Source organism: Stegostoma tigrinum, chromosome 4 (assembly GCF_030684315.1).
Source record: "Stegostoma tigrinum isolate sSteTig4 chromosome 4, sSteTig4.hap1, whole genome shotgun sequence".
Lineage (NCBI taxonomy): Eukaryota > Metazoa > Chordata > Chondrichthyes > Orectolobiformes > Stegostomatidae > Stegostoma > Stegostoma tigrinum.
The window spans coordinates 71,299,194-71,318,471 of NC_081357.1; the positions used below are offsets into that span (position 1 = coordinate 71,299,194).

Sequence of the window (19,278 nt, forward strand, 5' to 3'; positions counted from 1 at the left end):
ATTCCCAACGAAAAGTCCACCAGACTGTCGCAAACAATAACAAGAGGTTTGCACCAGTTGCAGCAGGACACAGTGGCCGGGTTGTGCGGTCAAGTTGCATTATTCACTTTCTACAAGACCTGCTTGCAGGGAGCTCCCCAGGCTGTTCACTCCCCTGACCAACCAACTTCGGAGGGATTGGTTCGTTCACAGCAAAGGCGCATGTACTGACGGCCCCTTTCACACAATCACTCTGGCCTTTCTCGCCTCATTTTTTTCTGATAAATGCGGGTACCCGTTGCAACATTCTAGTTTTGACATACTGCTGTGAAAGTTGAGGGAGATGGATCCGGAGAAAGGCAGGCAAGGGTACGAAGCTCATTACTCCAACGACGAGCAACAGGCGTCCATGCTGCGGCCAGTGTCGGAGCCGGCAGGGAAGAGAGAGAACCAGCAATGCAGCTTCAAGCGCCGAGTGATGATTGTGGTGAGTGCAATGAGTGATCTGGGGAATGCAACAAGGATCACCCAGGACAGAGACAGGGACACGCTGGGGCTCACAGCTGCGAACAGGGAGAGAGGGAGGCATTCCTGAGTTCACAGCAAAATCTCCCCAACATCCGACTCTTTTGTCAGACTTTCTTATCGCTCAGTACATTGTGTTAAATAGCTACAAATATACTTCCTAACAAACGGTCGTAATCAATGCAGTTATTTCAAGTTAACATTTACTTTGCAATATTGGAAGTATAAAAGTTTTCTCTGCTTTATAACCTGGGCACAAACGGTGACTAACCCTGTATTTTATGAATGAGGCGCCTACGCTCTTAAATCCCTATCGTACGTTGAGCCCCCAGGCATGTGAATCTACAAATCATAAAACGCATTCATGTTACTCCAATCCCAAGACAGTTCTCCTCCAGTAAAACCTGTTCTGTGGGTCTCCCAAAATTTGGAGCAGGAGGTCAAGTTGTGTTTCATAGATCATAGAATCCCTTCAGTGCGGAAGCAGGCCATTCGCTCCATCGAGTCCACGCCGATCTTCCAAAGACAATTTACCCATCCCTGTAAACCTGCATTACCCATGGCTAACCCACTCAGCTTGCACATCCCTGGACACTATGAGCAATCTAGCATAGCCAGTCTACCTAACCTGCACATCTTTGGACTGTGAGGGGAAACTGGAGTACTCGAACAAATCGATGCAGACATGGTGAGCATATGCAAACTCTTGCATCTCTGGTGCTGTGAGGCAGCAGTTCTAACCACTGAAATGGCTGTGCTGCCCCTGATTTCTGGTCTGTTAAATTTGTATAAATTGAGCTTTCCCTAAAACCTGCTCTGTAGCTATTGATGATGTTAATACGTTGTTTTTTGGTCTGATTTCCATTAATAAACCCTTAGATCCTGTATACATTTAAACAGTATTCTCTACTGAGCCCATCACTTTGCAAAGAGTTGATTAGGTCCCTCTGTCCCAGCGGCCCCTTTAAAAGGGTAATATTGAGTTTAGAATTTGTCAATCTTAATTTTGTTTGCACCTTCCTAATTTCCTCTGTCAGTGTAAGTAGAACAGCTAACTTGCTACAGGTCTCTTCTGGTTTAAAACAAACAAACCAGTGTTTCAGTGCACAGCTTACATATCTTAGTCACATTTTCCACTCATTCACAATGTTAATTGTCATAATTTTTGCTAGTTGTCCTAAAAATCATCTCCTATCCCCATCTGGGATAGATTGGACAATTTAAAATGATGCTACTTTATGCACAGTCATGGACTGTGTGACAATTTTTGTACATTTGATTTTCACAACCAAATTGTTTACTGATTTGATTTGAATTCATGTTGGTGCAATTGTTTGAGTTTCAACTGTGTTAAAATTCCTGCTGTTAAGCATTGTAGAATTTGCTCTTAAATGTTATGCACCTGAAAGCCTAATTGCTTCCCTAAGCTGTGGAATTCTCACCTTGGGCCTCCCTCTCCCTTTCAGAAAGCTCATTTTGATTGAGCTGTTGGTCATTTGCTTGAATGTCTCTTCCTTGTTGTCAAGTTTTGTCTGATATCCCAGCATGCTTCACTATAGCATTGTTTTACTATCTTAATTTGTGGTTATGTCCATAATCTTCTGTTTGAGCAGTATTTTTTTCACTAATCCTTACACAGCTTTCCTGTTGGGCTAAAAGGCAAGAAATTTAGATTGTAGCCTAACTGGAGATGGTGTTGCAGAAGCTGAGCCCTTTCCTTAGGGAGTATGCTGCGTTACTATTTGCTTTATGTGGTGTTTTGTGAGAGTGCTGAAAGCAATAAAGTTTGTCTTATCACAAGGTCATGTAGCTCAACTAGCTGACATGGTGGTTATTTTCCATACTTGCATCATAATGATCCATTAAATTAATTTATTTATCGTTTGTTCTGATGATCAAATGCTCAGTTGCAGAATGAATCTGAAAAAGTGTTATTTGAAAGGCCAGGCACCCAACTGGCAAGACATGTGATTTTAAAGAGCTTGTGCGAAAGTAAATTGCTTGAGAACACTTCTGGAGTGTTTTGGTGCATTCCTGGGTTTGACTGGGAATGCTGCTATATCCTCACAGGGTGTGCAGAGGAGCAGGTGACCTGTTTGACGGAGTCTACTGGTGCTTCTGGGTCTGCAATGCAGCTGGAAGATGGTGAGACTGTGTAATGGGGAAGACTGTACCATCATAAAGTTCTCCACCAACTTTGACTAACACAGTTGCAGGAGGGTGTCTGACAGGCTCGCTAATGGTGTGCATTCTCACTAGTGTTTTCCTGGCATGTAGTTCCAAGATCATCCATGCTGACACCATCATCAGCTTTGACTTAGCATGCCAAATAGCCAGATGTGCCTGAACTAGTTATAGAGAAAGGGCATAGAGCAAGAATACATTATCATCCTGAATACTCTCCAATCTAACTGGCCCCATGATGCTGAGCAGTTCCAAGCTCTGACTCGCAATTGTAGTGACAGTATTAATATGGCTGTTCTAGTTCAGTTTTTGCTCAGTGGTAACCCCCAGGATGTTGGTAGTGTGAGATTCAGCTATGGTAATGTTATTACACTTCAAGGGGCGATGGTCAGATTTGTATTAGAGATGGTCATTGCCTATCACTTGTGTAACATGAATGATCCTTGCACTTATGGATTGACTGCACTATTGCCAAGTTTTACTAGACTGTTAAGTTTTTGGACTGTTTTACTGTTGGGTAAAGTGGACAAGTGAAGTATGTCCACGATCTATTCTGAATTGGTTGTAAAAGCTAAAGGAGGGCCCAGATTAGTTTATTGGGAACCAGGTGCTAATACTCACACTTGTTGACATTGGCAGAAATATCTCTGCTGATGTTTGGTCTGGCATTCATCTCTAAAGTCCCAGGAAAGGAATAGAATAACAGCTTCTGAGAACAATCATACTTCAAGATAGGATAAAGGTGTGTTCTAAAAGAATAGCTGATCACTATTTTTGCCTGGATATGTGATCTGAATGGTTTGCATTGCCATGGAGATGAGCTTTTAGAAGGGGTTAATTGTCAGGAAGCTTTTGAAGGATTGCAGCCCTTGATTTTTCTGCCAGGATGTGGGAGATTGACAGAGCAACGAGGGGTTTCATGGACATTTGTGTGAAGGCAAGAAGAACCACCCGGCTACTATTAGAAGAAAAACTCTTGGGAAAAACCCTCACTGTGAAATACAGCCGCAGTTAAATGTTACCAGTTTAGGAAATGTAAATAATGGAAATAAACCTTTGGAGCTAAACATTCCCTTTATGTTGGTTCTGGTAGCATTGACTGTCTACCTCATGAACAGTATAACATTGAAGTGGGAATTTTGGATGTGATAACAGTAGAAAGAGAAAATTCTGTGTGGTAATTTAAAGTCTAAGCTGCATATAAAAGTGTTTAGTCAATGTTGCTCCTAATTTACTTGTTATCTTTTTGTATCACCCATTCAACTATTCAACTGGATGTTCTACATTTTTTTAAAAGTTACTTATCTCCAGGGATAATTGACTAATTTCTTTGGCTGCAAAGTGTTTGGAATGTCCAGTGTTTGATGGGTTGCAGCTTTGCTTTTTACTGTTCAATTGGGTGAAGAGGTGATAAAGTGATAGGCCAGGATATCATGTTTAGTTTTTGCTGAAGAATGAACGAACTCCATTCTCTGCTAGTGATGCACATTTGGAATGTTTAGGGTTTCAAAATTGTTGCAAGAAAATATTTGAATAAAAATGTCATTTAATCTTTTAAAGCAAGTGAATAGAAGTGAATACTGAAGAAAATTACTGTGAAAACTGTAATGATCTTCAATTATAGTAAATGAAGAGACATTATTAAATGCCATCCAGTCTCAAATTATCCAGTTCCAAAGTTTTGTGGGATGTGATGTGGAATTATACTTTAAACCAGTTAGCATAATTTTTTTTTGAAAAAAACCTTTGCCCAGTTATGCAAATTACATTTTTACTTTTCTTTCCAACACTTGCATCAGTCCCAACCACTAATTTGAGATTTGTAGACCCGGCTGTGCATATTGGGCAGGTTTACACTGATAACAATATGTTAAACCAGCGTACTGTACCAGTACTCATGTAACTTGCATCATAATGATCCATTAAATTAATTTGTTTATCATTTGTTCTGATGATCAAATGCTCAGCTGCAGAATGAATCTGAAAAAGTGTTATTTAAAGGGCCAGGCACCCAACTGGCAAGACATGTGATTTTAAAGAGCTTGTGCGAAAGTAAATTGCTTGAGAACACTTCTGGAGTGTTTTGGTGCATTCCTGGGTTTGACTGGGAATGCTGCTATATCCTCACAGGGTGTGCAGAGGAGCAGGTGCTCATGTGTAGTGGTATAATTTAGTTTTCTGCAAGTTAATTCAATTGCAATAATTAGGCACTACTCCAATGTAGTAAGCCCGCTCAGTTTGCATTTTTAGAGTGAAAATAAACGTGATATTAACTCCAACCCCAGTTAACATTTAAGGAGTACTTGTTAAGTTTGACAGTTTGAAATTTTGAGTTGATAAGTCAACTGTGTTTAAGAAAAATTAAAAGACCTCGTTCCAGTTTAGAATGGTCAAATAATTAAAGTATTCCTTTTAAAACAGCGCCACAACCAGTCTTGCTTAATTGAGCAAACTAAAGGAATTCTCAGGTGTAAAATAGTATCAGAGATACAACGCATTATCCTCCGACACTTCCGCCATTTATAATCCGACCCCACCACCCAAGACATTTTTCCATCCCCTCCCCTGTCAGCTTTCCGGAGAGACCACTCTCTCCGTGACTCCCTTGTTCGCTCCACACTGCCCTCCAACCCCACCACACCCGGCACCTTCCCCTGCAACCGCAGGAAATGCTACACTTGTCCCCACACCTCCTCCCTCACCCCCATCCCAGGCCCCAAGATGACATTCCACATTAAGCAGAGGTTCACCTGCACATCTGCCAATGTGGTATACTGCATCCACTGTACCCGGTGCGGCTTCCTCTACATTGGGGAAACCAAGCGGAGGCTTGGGGACCGCTTTGCAGAACACCTCCGCTCAGTCCGCAACAAACAACTGCACCTCCCAGTCGCAAACCATTTCCACTCCCCTTCCCATTCTCTAGATGACATTTCCATCATGGGCCTCCTGCAGTGCCACAATGATGCCACCCGAAGGTTGCAGGAACAGCAACTCATATTCCGCCTGGGAACCCTGCAGCCGTATGGTATCAATGTGGACTTCACCAGTTTCAAAATCTCCCCTTCTCCTACTGCATCCCAAAACCAGCCCAGTTCGTCCCCTCCCCCCACTGCACCACACAACCAGCCCAGCTCTTCCCCCCCACCCACTGCATCCCAAAACCAGTCCAACCTGTCTCTGCCTCCCTAACCGGTTCTTCCTCTCACCCATCCCTTCCTCCCACCCCAAGCCGCACCCCCAGCTACCTACTAACCTCATCCCACCTCCTTGACCTGTCCGTCTTCCCTGGACTGACCTATCCCCTCCCTACCTCCCCACCTACACTCTCTCCACCTATCTTCTTTACCCTCCATCTTCGGTCCACCTCCCCCTCTCTCCCTATTTATTCCAGTTCCCTCTCCCCATCCCCCTCTCTGATGAAGGGTCTAGGCCCGAAACGTCAGCCTTTGTGCTCCTGAGATGCTGCTTGGCCTGCTGTGTTCATCCAGCCTCACATTTTATTATCTTGGAATTCTCAGGTGTGATGGGTATCCTATAGACCTTAAGGTGGAGACAGGTTAGAGCTTAGACGGAATGTGCAAAGACTTGCTAACGGGCATCCTATTTCCATGAAGTTACTGTGGTGCTGAGCAATATGTTATTTGGTTATCCACATTAGCCGCAAGTGTTTCTCTGAGCCTGCTATGAGATTGGCTTCTTATAGCTACAATAAAGTTTTGATAAATTCTTGATCTGTGCTAATGTGAAGGAAATGGCCAGCATCAATGGCTCAGTTGTAGAATAGTAATGGAAACTTTGCATAACAGTACTTTAAATTGATAGTTAGGATTAAGGCAGTTTGAGCAGAATCCTTATAATTGGCAACAACTTATGTTTATCGTGACTCCCAGAAATATTACTGGACTTGAAATGTTAAATCTGCTTTCTTCCCTGGATGCTGTCAGATCTGCTGAGTTTCTCCAGCAATTTCTGTTCATGTTTTTGTTTCAGATCTTTGGCCCGCCTCCATTCTTTGCTTTATTTGTGTGGTTTCAAGCCCAAGTCAAAGGAACATGAATCCAAAAGCTGAGGATTCTAAGGTTTATGTTAAGAATGGGTAGTTATATTTTGGTTCAACCTTTGTAAACTTGAGTAAATACAAACCCTTAGGTTCGCTCTGAGGAGCAAATGGAATAAGCTCATTAAAAGCAATTCTGTAAGCCATCTTGCATGATCGAGCTCTTTTTAAATTTCTATAGATTCTTTCTTGTCTTCTTACAGGTGCTGATTGAATTGCTGTCAATTTGCTGCACTTTCTGTATTTATTCAACGTCCGCATCCTTTTTTTTCCTCTTCTTTTTATTTCATAAGCTGAAGCCTGTAGCCAGAAGCATTGCTCTGCGCACAGATGAGATAAATAGATGCAGTATGGGTAGGTTAGAACAGGCACAAAGCGTTAGAAACAGTTATTGGGAACGCAGAAATCATGTTTGCCTGTGGACGAATGCAGTGAATGGACTGAATGACATAGTTCATCTCTGCTAATTTTTCTAATGAATAATGATGGCCGTGGGTTTTGAGCAGGCATCCTATTTCCATGAGGTTACTGTGGTGCTGAGCAATATGTTATTTGGTTATCCACATTAGCCGCAAGTGTTTCTCTGAGCCTGCTATGTGATTGGCTTCTTGTTGCTACGATAAAGTTTTGATATATTCTCGATCTGTGCAAATGTAAAGGAAATGGCCAGCATCAATTGCTCAGTTGTAGAATAGTAATGGAAACTTTGCGTAACAGTACTTTAAATTGATAGTTAGGATTAAACTGAGAATTCTCTGATTGTAGTTTTGCTGGTAAAACATATTATGCACGTCTGATTTCCAGGTTTGTGATTGGAGGAGGATGGGTGGAATGGACATCATTGCTGTTGTCACATGTCTACCTACCATTACCAACCATTTCATGTAATCTACAGTAATTGAGGGGCTGGGACCAGATGGGAGCACCCCCCCGGCCCAACCAAGGTTTGGGCACCTTCTATTAATCACAGCCCTCACTGCCCTGTTCAGATTGGTCATCTCTTTGCCCTCCCTGCCCCACTTTCTCGAGTTTGCGCGCCTGGCCCTGACAAAACACCACACTCACCTTTTTGCAGGCCCCTACCTCTGAGGTACTGGCTGTAGTTCCAGAAGTGGCCACTGCTTCTGTTTGGAGCTATTGGGGCAAGAAAATTGCTGGTTTTGATTGGCTGAGGTGGGTATTCTTCTTTAATGTACGTAGGAGTCATAACTTGGCCTGATGGCCGTTTAATGGCTATTGGGAGAACTGGCCAAGGCTGAACCCACCCTAATCTCAATTGAGTATTTGTCTGTTTTTGTGAAGGGGTTTAATAAATAACAAAGTCATTCTTTCCAAAACTATGATTTCAAACCAGAATGTGTCAGAGAACAGATGACTGCACACCTCCTGGGGTATCAACTTGCAAGCTGAATTTTTGTGGTTCATGTGCAAGCGAACCGAGGTCCTTCTATAATGCCGTATTCTGCAGTTTCTTGAAATGTAGGACCTCAAAGGCCTTTATCTCAGGATTACTACCACTGCCATGAGCTAGTCAGCGTAGAAATAGTAGATTATTTAGGATGAATGCATGATGGAAAAAATGATATGGGGGGGGCGGGGCAGTTTCAGATTTGTGAGGCTTTGGGACTGGTTCTGGGAGGTGGGACCTGGTCAAACTGGACGGGTTATACCTGGGCAGGTCCAGAACCTGATGCGCTTGGTAGAGTGATTGGGGAGAGTTTAAATTAGTGTGGCGGGGAATGAGAACCAGAGGAGTAGGGCAGTAGTTGCAGAAATTAAGGGAGAGGTAGAAACCAAGGCAAACAAGAACAAGCAAGGAAACTCCGCTGAAAAGGTGGTCGGAAATGCATGTGTTTCAAGACAGGATGTATAATAGGCAAGGCAGATGAACTTTGGGCTTTGGTTAGTACTTGGAAATGTGATATTATTGCGATTATAGAGACTTGGCAGAAGGAGGGACAGGGTTGTCCCAGGATTTATGTATTTCAGGTGTTGAAAGTGTTTGAGAAGATTTGTAGCTCGGGTTGTGGATGAGGTTGTAGACATGCTTTCTGAGCTGGTGGGTCTGGCTGTAAGCATTCTGTCACCATGCTCGGTAACGTCGTCAGTGAAGCATTGGTTTCTGTCCCACTTGTTAATTATATGCCTCAGTTTGCTGGGGTGATTGGTATTACTTGTGGTTCTCTTTCTCAGTAGTTTGTACACAGGGTCTAATTCAATGTGTTTATTGATGGAGTTCTGGTTGGAATACCAGGCCTCCGGCAATTCCCTGACGTATCTCCTTTTTGGCTTGTGCGATTATCGACGTTTTGTCCCAGTTGAAATCTTGTCCCTCAATGTCTGTGTGTAGTAAGACAAGTGAGAATTGGCCATTTCTCTGGGTGGCTAGTTGGTGTTCATGTATCCATATTGTCAGTTTTCAGTTGTCCACTCTGTCTACTCTACCACTCCATCCACTCATCCTGAGAATTCCTTAACGTCTTAAGGACACCAGGATAGAAGAGGATGAGATGATGATATCCTTCGATGTAACAGCACTATTTACATCCCTAAGCATTGACCTAGCCAAAGAGACAATTGCCATACTACTGGACAAATTAAATAAGCAGACAACCCAGGACACCAGCCACATCAATAAGGACACTATCATGAAACTACTAGATCTGTGCCTCACAACCCACTTCACCTTCAACGACAGCATATACAAACAAATCAATGGAACACCAATGGGAAGCCCAATATCAGGGCTGATTACAGATGCAGTAATGCAAAAGTTAGAACTGCCTGTGCTGCCCACTATACAACCCAAACTTTTGGTTCAATGTGTAGATGACACCTTTGTGATTATGAAATGCACAAAACTAGAAGAAACCCATCGACAGAAACAAAATCCTACCTGGGATAAAATTTGTGAAAGAAGAGAACAACAACTGACTACCTTTTCTGGATATAAAGGTAGAACGCAAAAACAATGGGGATCTCCAGATCGGTGTATCTCGAAAGACTATATATACAGACCAGATACTCAATTACACCAGCAACCACCCCATCGCCCACAAACAGAGCTGCATCAGGACACGATTTAAACGAGCCATAATGCATTGGGGCAGTCCGGAACTACATTAAAGCAGAACGGGAATACTTATACGGAGTCTTCAAAAGGAATAGATACTCGAAAAGCACAGTCCACCGTTACCTCAGAGACAAACCGTAACACGAAGACACAACATGACCAGACTCTGTAGTCACCCAACCATACGTTAAGAACATTTCAGGGATGACCACAAGACTACTCAGACCCCGAGGTATCAAGGTAGACCATGAACTGAAAACCAACTTGTAACAGCTATTGATCCCATACCCAAAACCAGAATAATATACAAAATACCATGCAAGGACTGTGCGAAACACTACATTGGCCAAATTGGAAGAAAACTAACAATACAGATACACAAACACCAGCTAGCCACCAAGAGACATGACCAATCCTGATTTGTCTCACTCCACGTGGACAACAACATTGTAGTTCGCCTTCCCTCAATTTAACACCTTCACCTGAGGATTCAGAATATTGAGGGTGGCAGGAGAATAAATTGCTGGAGCATTGACAGACCTCTTTGTGTTCTGTTTGGCCACCAGTGAGGTCCCAGAGGCCTGGAGAATAGCCAGTGTTGTCCCATTGTTTAAAAAGGATAGCACAAATAATCCAGGAAATTACAGGCCAGTGAGCCTCATGTTAGTGATAGGGAAATTATTGGAAAAGATGCTCAGGGACAAGTTCTGTATGCATTTAGAAGCGAACAGACCTATTATCGATAGACATCATCGTTTAGTGTTGGGGGAGGGTTATGACCCTCTAACTTGATGTAGTTTCTTGAGGAGGTGCCAAGGATGATAAGGGAAAAGTGGCTAATGTTGTCTACATGGAGTTCAGTAAGGCCTTTGACAAGGTCCCTCATGGCAGACTGGTGCAAAAGGTGAGGTCACATGGTGTCAGGAGTGCACTGGCAAGATGGATACAGACCTGTTCAGTCATTAGAGACAGAGGGTAGCGGTGGAAGGATGCTTTTCGAAATGGAGGGTTGTGACTAGTGGTGTTTTCACAGGGATCAGTGGTGGGACCTCTGCTGTTGTGGTCTATGTAAATAATTTGGAGGAAAATGTAGCTGGCCTAATTGGTAAGTTTGCACACGTTGCAAAGATTGGTGGAGTTGTGGATAGTGAGGTTGATTGTCAGAGCTTACAAAAGGATGTAGATCAGTTGGAGGCATCGGCAGAAAAATGGCGGATGGAATTTAATCCAAACAAACGTGAGGTGATGCATTTTGGAAGGCCAAGTACAAGTAGAAATTGTACAGTTAATCTAATGAGAGAGAAGCCCTCTAATCTGGTAAGACTTGGCGAACATATATTTTTGCCTACTGGCCTCTTACAATAAGCCATCTTGTTAACTAAGACATGTCTCTGCAGTGTCCATTCTCTACTGCTGATTAGCAAATAGGCCCTATGCACAGTGCAGACAAAGGAGTTTGATGATAGTGAATTATCTTGAATAACCCTCACCCAGTGCTGCAACCTAGCAAAAGTGGCAGATACCAAGATTTGCCAATAATGGCAATCGGGGCAAATCCCATGAAGTGTACAATTCCAATATAATTGTTTTGGTCTTCTATAACTATCTGGAACAAGTTCTTGAGAATGTTGATTAATAGTCAAACAAAGTGAGTTCCAAAAATAATTAATAATTGTCATTCATAAACAGGCAGTCCTGATTTGGACATCTCAAATAGTCTCATAACTAATTAAAATCCAAGTTAAATACTTATATTTTTGGTGTAGTAGTTTTACACAGTGAAGGCTGGGGATCAGATCTTTTGGGAGTGAAATGTGTGGCATAACAGATAAATTAATTATTTGGTTACTGTGTTTTTTGAAAAGCTTCAGTTTTAAGAATAACAATTTTACATGCAAATGAACCTGATAGCTTTGAACCAACAAAACCTTTTCTTTTTAAAAAGGAGCAAAATGATAATTTGTGTTTTTCATTTGTACTGTAGTTGAAAAAATAACTAGTCATTTGAATCATATGGCATGGAAACAGACCATTGGCTCAACTCCATGCTGACCAGGTTTCCCTAACTCAACTAGTCCCGTCCTTGTAAATCTTTTCTGCACCCTTCCAATTTAATAACACATTTTCTGTAGCAGGATGACCAGAACTGTATGTAATACCCCAAAAGTGGCCTCCCTAACATTGAAGGCTTGGAATGGAACATTCAGAAAAAGTAATCATTTGTAATTTGTATATTAACTGGAACAATTAAAGATAAAAGTAGAATCTAAAAGTTTATTTTGAGAACTTTTACCAGCCAAGGAAGAATACTGCAACTAAAAATATATATTTATATCTTCAAAATGAGACAACAATTATTTTTAATGTATTGAAAGAACTCTCAGAATACTTCAGCCTTTTATTGAGCAAATGGAATGAGCTCCATGAATGAGTTAAGTGGTGTGATACCTAAAAATATAAAATCCCAAGCACTCAGATATGTAGCAAGATTTATAAAAATGTGTACAGATATGGACCAACAAGACACGGTGCAAACAGCAAATAATATGATAATTATCCCGTGTGTTGTTAGTGTTAGCAAGTGATTTTGGGTAGTTAATGGAGACATAGGCAGTGTATTCCCCTTGGAGTATAGAAATATTGTGGGAAATTCTGATGTTATTTACTTACACATTTTAGCAAATATTGAGTATAACGTTTTCCTTCAACGATAGGGCCTGACATGTTTTCAGCCAACTCATTGTACATTGGGTCCCGAACCTTCCAGTGAATAAATGCTTCTTTATCCTAAAGTATAGTAGAAGATTAAATGGCTGTATTCACATGAACATGTGCAGGTTTGTCATGTGTATTTCTTCTATGTAGGTGCTGATTTTGTTTCTGTTAATTTTGCTCCTTGGATGTGGACTTGGACTTGGCCTCAGATCACATAGACAAGTGGCAGGTGCGTGACATAAGTTTTACCAACTTTAAAACTTGAAAAGTACTATTTTGTCATTATTGATGTTCTACTAATCTTTTTAGTTACAATTTCCTTTAGAATTTAAGAAAGAAGGCAGTGACTTGTGCTGTGTTTATAACTTTGACTTTTTAAGTCTATTAAAAAAGGTAACAATGTCTTATTTACATGAATGAAAGCGCATCTAACTTTTGATTCTGTGAACAGTTTGTTCTAATATAAGCTCTGTCACATTTATGTGAACTTCACTTATTGCTAAAGTAATGCAGCAAAACCTTGGAGCCAAGAGCTTCCAAGTTTGACACAGTGGGACCAGGTACAAATTCATTCACGTTAAGGTTTTTATTTTCTCCAGTTTCTGCTCAAACCCATTGACTTGTCACTGAACCTCAAAACTTCCACAAATCAATGTGTTTGGGCAACATGTTAGAATGTAGAAACATTTATCTATTATGTTGATATTACAGTAATCAGTTTCTTGGTAAACTAAGAGGTATATGTGTGAAATGTTTTAAAATGTACATATTAATATTGGTGTACCTAAAAAAAGAAGTAAACAATTAATTTTAGTAGCTACACGAGAAGACTTGGAATTAGTGCAAAGTTGCTGGTGATTATTCACTCCAGGGATGTAGCCATTTTTGTGGGCAGCTCAGTCACTTTTGCAGATTATTTTTTCACTAGCACAAGAGATCACAGAAACTTGATTGGTGATAGTGTACTTTGTGCATGAAATTCCTCCATCTTTTGAGTACTTTTGAGATGAATCAGTCTGTAAAACCAGTGAACACTTCAGATATCTACCCCAGACATTGCCCATTTTTACTTGTCATCATTGCTAAGCCGTTTCTCAATCTTGCAAAGGTTTCAGTGATAACAGCAACTCTGATTTAGCTGTCGTTACCACAAGGAATACAAAAGTGGAGAGACATCTGAAAGGCCTGAAAATTACTTATTGTAGCCTGTGTCATTTATAAAGTTCCATGAAGTGTTCCTGGCAGAACTAGAGCATTTGGCTCAAACAGTATATGCTGGTGCATATGCTGCATGTAAACACCCTCCTTCCTAGTTCTATCTAACTCTATTATCATACCCTACTTTTTCTTTCTTACTCATTTTCTTATCTGGCTTACCTTTAAATGTTGTTTTGGTTTGATTTATTGTTCGACTGCTGTTTGTAATAGTGAACAAATCAAAGGCTAAATAATTTCTCTTGAAATCTCTTGATAAATTTATTTGTGATTTTCATATTTTTGATATATAATTTTGGACTCCCAATAAATTGAATATTTTCTTTTACATCTACTGTATTGAACATTTACATTAAATTAAAAAAAAATAATCTGTCAGGGTACTTCTTTATCTCTCTCTTTTCTGGAAAAATCTCCAGCCCGTTCAACCTTTCCTGCTGAGACATATATTCTCAGTTCTGATTTTCCTTTTTCAATCTGCTGAGTTAGTTTAATTCCAAGAAAGCAAAGCACTGGCTGGAAATGCAATTGTATTTTTCAAATCCATGAATTTGACCATCATATAGTTTAATTGCCTTAACGATATTTTCGTAAGATTCCAAATTGAGGGGATATGTATATGTGTTTGTTAACCATCTCAATGGCAGTTTTGAATGTCATCCTGACTATATGTACCAGAAGTTGTTTTTAAGAACATACTGCCAAAACAAAAGGATTGAGGTAATAGTTTAGAAAATTAGAATGTTTATAATGTAAAACCAAAGAAAAAAATTTTTGCATCTGCAGAGTCCTGCAAGAACTCAGTGTGGTCATGTCTGTGTGGAGTAAGGGGCAGCCGTACAGTTAAGAGGTGTTCTGAAGATTCTTATTTAACTCAACATCACTCTCTCTCTGTCTCACAGATGCTGTCTGACCCACTCTCTATTTATTTCTCTCTGTATGCATACATTTTACAGAACTTAATAACGCTCCCATAACACAGTTACGATTTTTTTTGGAGCCTTTTCATAATTTCATTCAGGCATATGGCTTTTCTCAAACATGTACCTGCAGTATTTCTAATACATTGTACACATTACAGCCTCATTTTGACATATTATCTAACTGCATGGCACAAGAGTTCAGAGAATATCATTCAGACCAGTGGTCCTTTTAAAGTTATTGCTTGATAATATGAGAGATTCTAGGGCTGCCTGGGTCACTCAATGAAACAAGAAGAGCCTCTATTAGACATATTTTCACAATTAATACAAAACAAGTGTTATTTTATAGTCTATGCCATTTGAGTCGGCCTTGGCTTAGTGGTCGTATTTCTGCCTTTGAATCACAGAGTTATGGATTGAAGGCAAACATCATAGATTCAAAGAGAGAATCCCCGCTGACAGTTTGGCAGGAATGCTGCAGTGTCAGGGTATCGTCTTTTGAATGCAATGCAGCGGTTGTAAAACATCCCATGTGTAACGCTTGAACATTTATAGTATTCATACTTGAGTAGAATGAACAATGTTTACTGACAAAGATTTAAGATGATAAAATTATTGATTCACAAGGATCTGAATAGCAAAACTGTACCTGATGAACTGGTGAATAATATCATGCCGTTCCCATCTCAAAGAAAGGAAACTTACAAACTGGTTCCTTACAATTCAGCAGTGTTTTCAATTTTAAAAAATACCTGACAGAAGCTGAATCCTCCCAATCTCATCCATTATTACACCTCTGAAAACAGAACAACTGACTTTTCTTGTCCAGTTCCCAATGACATTTTAAAATATGAGATCAAAGGTTTACTCATCAATTTATTTGGCTAATTCCCATAAAGCTGAATCTTCCATACAGTATCCATTCTTCCCTCTCAATCTCTTCAATCCACAGAGACATAGGCACTTTTCTTACCCAGGTTGTCACTCCTTAACTCAGCCAGGAGATTGAAGGATTGTACATTTGCATCTGCTCTGAATGATGTTTGCAATGCTGTAACCCCTGTTCACACCAGAGTGGGGAGCAGAAACTCAGAATTGGGTGGGGGTGTGGGGGTCCGGTGCCGATGTAACTTCTCATGTGGTAGACAGTGTGATAACCCTCTGTGCCTGTGTTCCAAACCTATGGTGAGAGTGACCTCTTGTTCCCTGTGCATGGTCAATTCTGAGAGTGGACAAGGGCTAGAATCCCGAAGAATTGTTTGGAAAGTGTATTATGTACACTGTCACAGCATCAGGCTTAATTATAGTCTTCATGTGAAACTGGCAATGTTGCCAAGTATACCACCATTTCATGTTTTTCTGTGTATACGCAGTATTCAAAAAAAGAGCCAAAGGAATAGCTAGGTTTCCTTGACAAAGTGTATCCCAAACAAGTAGAGCATTTTGCTATTCATTCATGGCTATTTCTGGGAAATATTGAACCTTGTGGTGTGCATGTTTTTTTGTGAATAAGATATAATTCAGTAAACTGTACCCAGTTAGAATGAAAAGGCCATTCATATAGTTTTGATGCTATTAAGACCCCACCTCTTTGACCTGTCTGTCGACTCCTACCCTGTCGTCTCCTATCCGTCTTGTATGTGCCTCCCCCTTTCTCCCTATTTGTTTCGGAGTCCCCTTCCACTCCCCCATTTCTGGGGAATGGTCTCTGCCCGCAATGTCAACTTTTCTGCTGCTCTTGGTGCTGCTTGGCCTGCTGTGCTCATCCAGCTTCAAGTCATGTTATCTCAGATTCTCCAGCATCTGCAGTTCCTACTATCTGTCAAAGTGCAGAATTAGGTCATTTAGCCCAAACATGTCAGCATTGACTCTTCGAATGAGTAGTTCATTTTGAGCCATTCACTTGCTTTTCCCCATAATACTGCATGTTCTGCCTTTTTCAGATAGCAGTCCAGCTTCTTGAATGCTTCAACTGAACTTATTTCCACTGCACTTCAGACTGCAACCACTTTTTTTTTAGAACTATTTTTTCCTTGATTTACTTCATTTAACGATTTGTTTGTGCCAATGTCCTTTTTTTTCTCTATCGTTTTCACAGGTCAAAACTGTTTCTCCCTATCTACATTTGTCTTGATCCCTCATGACTTTAAACACCCCCTTCGAATCTCATTCTGTACCCCCCCCCCCCCCCCACCTTCCTCCAAGGAAAATAGTTTTTTACCTTCACATGTCTGTCTGAAATTATCATCTCTAGAGTAATTCTCTCGAGTATTTTCTGTACTTGTGCCAATGTTTTGAAGTCTTAAAATGCAGCCGCAGAGCTGGATATATTAATCCAGTTCAGAACAAATTGGTATCTTGTACAAGTTCACTGTAGCCTCAGCAAATGCTGGAGAAAGTCTGAAGAAGTGTCTTTCTGAATTTCAAACATTAACTGTTTCCCTTGGCAAGTGATAACCAGCTGATCTGAAGTGCACTGGCTCACGATCTGGGAAGAAGGGCAAAGCTATCTGACTTACCAGGATCCATCTACAAACTGAATGGTCTCTATTCACTTGCTGATCTCACTAATTTGCAGGAAATCTGCTGCAAGATCTGTTGGCTGAGAAATCACTTTACTCAACCACAAGAAGACCTGTGATGGAAACTCATGACCTTAAGAAGACAGTTTCCTTAAAGTGAGGGACAGCTGGCAATGACCAACGTCAGTGACCACGCTGGATCGTGTCCAGCGGAGATTCTCATGGATGATCCCTGGAATGGTGGGCCTAACTTACGATGAATGGCTGAGGATCCTGGGATTGTATTCATTAGAGTTTAGAAGGTTAAGGGGAGATCTAATCGCAACTTACAAGATAATGCATGGCTTAGAAAGAGTGGATGCTGGGAAGTTGTTTCCGTTAGGCAGGGAGGCTTGGACCCATGGACACAGCCTTAGAATTAGAGGGGGTCAATTTAGAACGGAAATAAGGAGACATTTCTTCAACCAGAGAGTGGTGGGCCTGTGGAATTCATTGCCACGGAGTGCAGTGGAGGCTGGGACGTTTTAAATGTCTTTGCGGCAGAGGTTGATAAATTCTCGATCTCGCAAGGAATCAGGGGCTATGGAGAGAGTGTGGGTGAGTGGAGTTGAAATGCCCATCAGCCATGAATAAATGGTGGAGTGGGCTTGATGGGCCGAATGGCCTTACTTCTGCTCCTAAGTCTGTCTTATGGTCTAAACGCTGCCAGGCCTCTTAAGTTTCTGCAATGTTATTTGTTTCAGATGTTCAGCATCTGCAGTATTTTGTCAATATTCAACATATCTCCTTGCTTTGTTCCTAATGATCAAGTCAAAGATTTGTGAACTTTATACCACTTTCTCAACCTACTCTGATACCTTAATCATTAATGTGCAAGTGCACTCAGGTCCTGTTACACTCACTTTAGAATAGCACCTTGTATTATGTCTCCATGTTCTTCTGACCAAAATTAATCTTAGAACATGTAGCTCAGTGAAGAGAAATGTGCAGTCTGTCTGCCCATTCTACCAAATTGTCATTTATGAAGATTTGTACTATCTTTATTGTATTTTACAACAATTTCAAACTTTGTACCAACTGCAAACCTCCCTGTACACTAAAGCCTAGGACATTTTAACGTATATTGGGAAAAGCACGTGTTCCAACACTGACCTTCTGCAGAACCCTGCTCCAAATATTTCTCCTGCCTGAAAAAACATCCATTAGTCACTTTGTTTCCTGTTATTCAACTAATTTAAAATCCATGTTACTACTAACCCTTAACCAGCCACAATTCTGTCATTTGTCACTGAACCTTTAGGAAACCCATTGTGTCACCTCCGCTACGTTGCCATCATCTGCTCTTTTTTTTTCAAAATGACATTTTTTGAAAGAAACTTTAAACATTTTTCTCTTAAGTCAGCATAGGTTTCTTTTAATTAACATGCAGTTGTCCATGTGACTATTCACTTTTACTAGGTTATAGTTGCTAGAAATTTTTCTGTATTGAAGTTAAACTCATGTTCATGTAGTTGCTGGATATGCCTACATGTATGTTTATTTTTAAAAGGCTTGGAATCCTTCAATTCCTAGGCACCATGGAGAGTCAAAGGATGACTGGAAAATTATGGCCAATGTTTCTGTAATTTCAATTCTCACTTCCTTTTGTGTCTTTGGATGGATCTCATTTGGTCTTGATACAGTCCACTGTAATAGAAAACATATTCAATACGTGTCCAAACTGGAGAGGTTCTGTCTTGAATCATCAACAAATTGCTGAAGAAACTCAGAAGATCTGGCAGCATTTTTTTTTGGTGACTCTTCAGTTCTATACTGTGTGCCTTGAAATTCTTCTTAGATCATATGTCTTGGCTCCCTCATTTGTTGCCAACCTTGTTTTCAACCTTCCCTCATACTAGCAAAACACCTGCAAAGAACTCCATGCTATCTGTCTTTAGTTTCAGCCTGCCCAGTCTCTTCAGGGCTTCCAGCCCCCCCTTTTAAGATCAGTAGTAGCTTGGGTAGTGTAAATATTGATTTAACTATTTCCAGTGACTGAAGTGTTAAATCAGAGCCCTCTGATTTAAAGTGACTTACTAAAGA

At 40.7% G+C, this 19,278-nt stretch overlaps 1 protein-coding gene across 2 annotated transcripts in view; it reads left to right on the plus strand.

Moving 5' to 3' along the window:
* LOC125452714 (venom phosphodiesterase 2-like) overlaps positions 1 to 19,278 on the plus strand; it is a 116,854-nt gene continuing 97,576 nt past the window's right edge. The window contains exons 1-2 of one of the 2 annotated variants that reach the window (XR_007247583.2): positions 1 to 466; positions 12,687 to 12,765. Coding sequence is in view for 1 of the 2 variants with exons in the window: in XM_048531428.2 (XP_048387385.1) it covers positions 323 to 466; positions 12,687 to 12,765 (223 nt within the window). In the remaining variant the exon portion in view is untranslated. The remainder of the gene's footprint in view (positions 467 to 12,686; positions 12,766 to 19,278) is intronic. The other variant, XM_048531428.2, reaches the window with a different exon arrangement.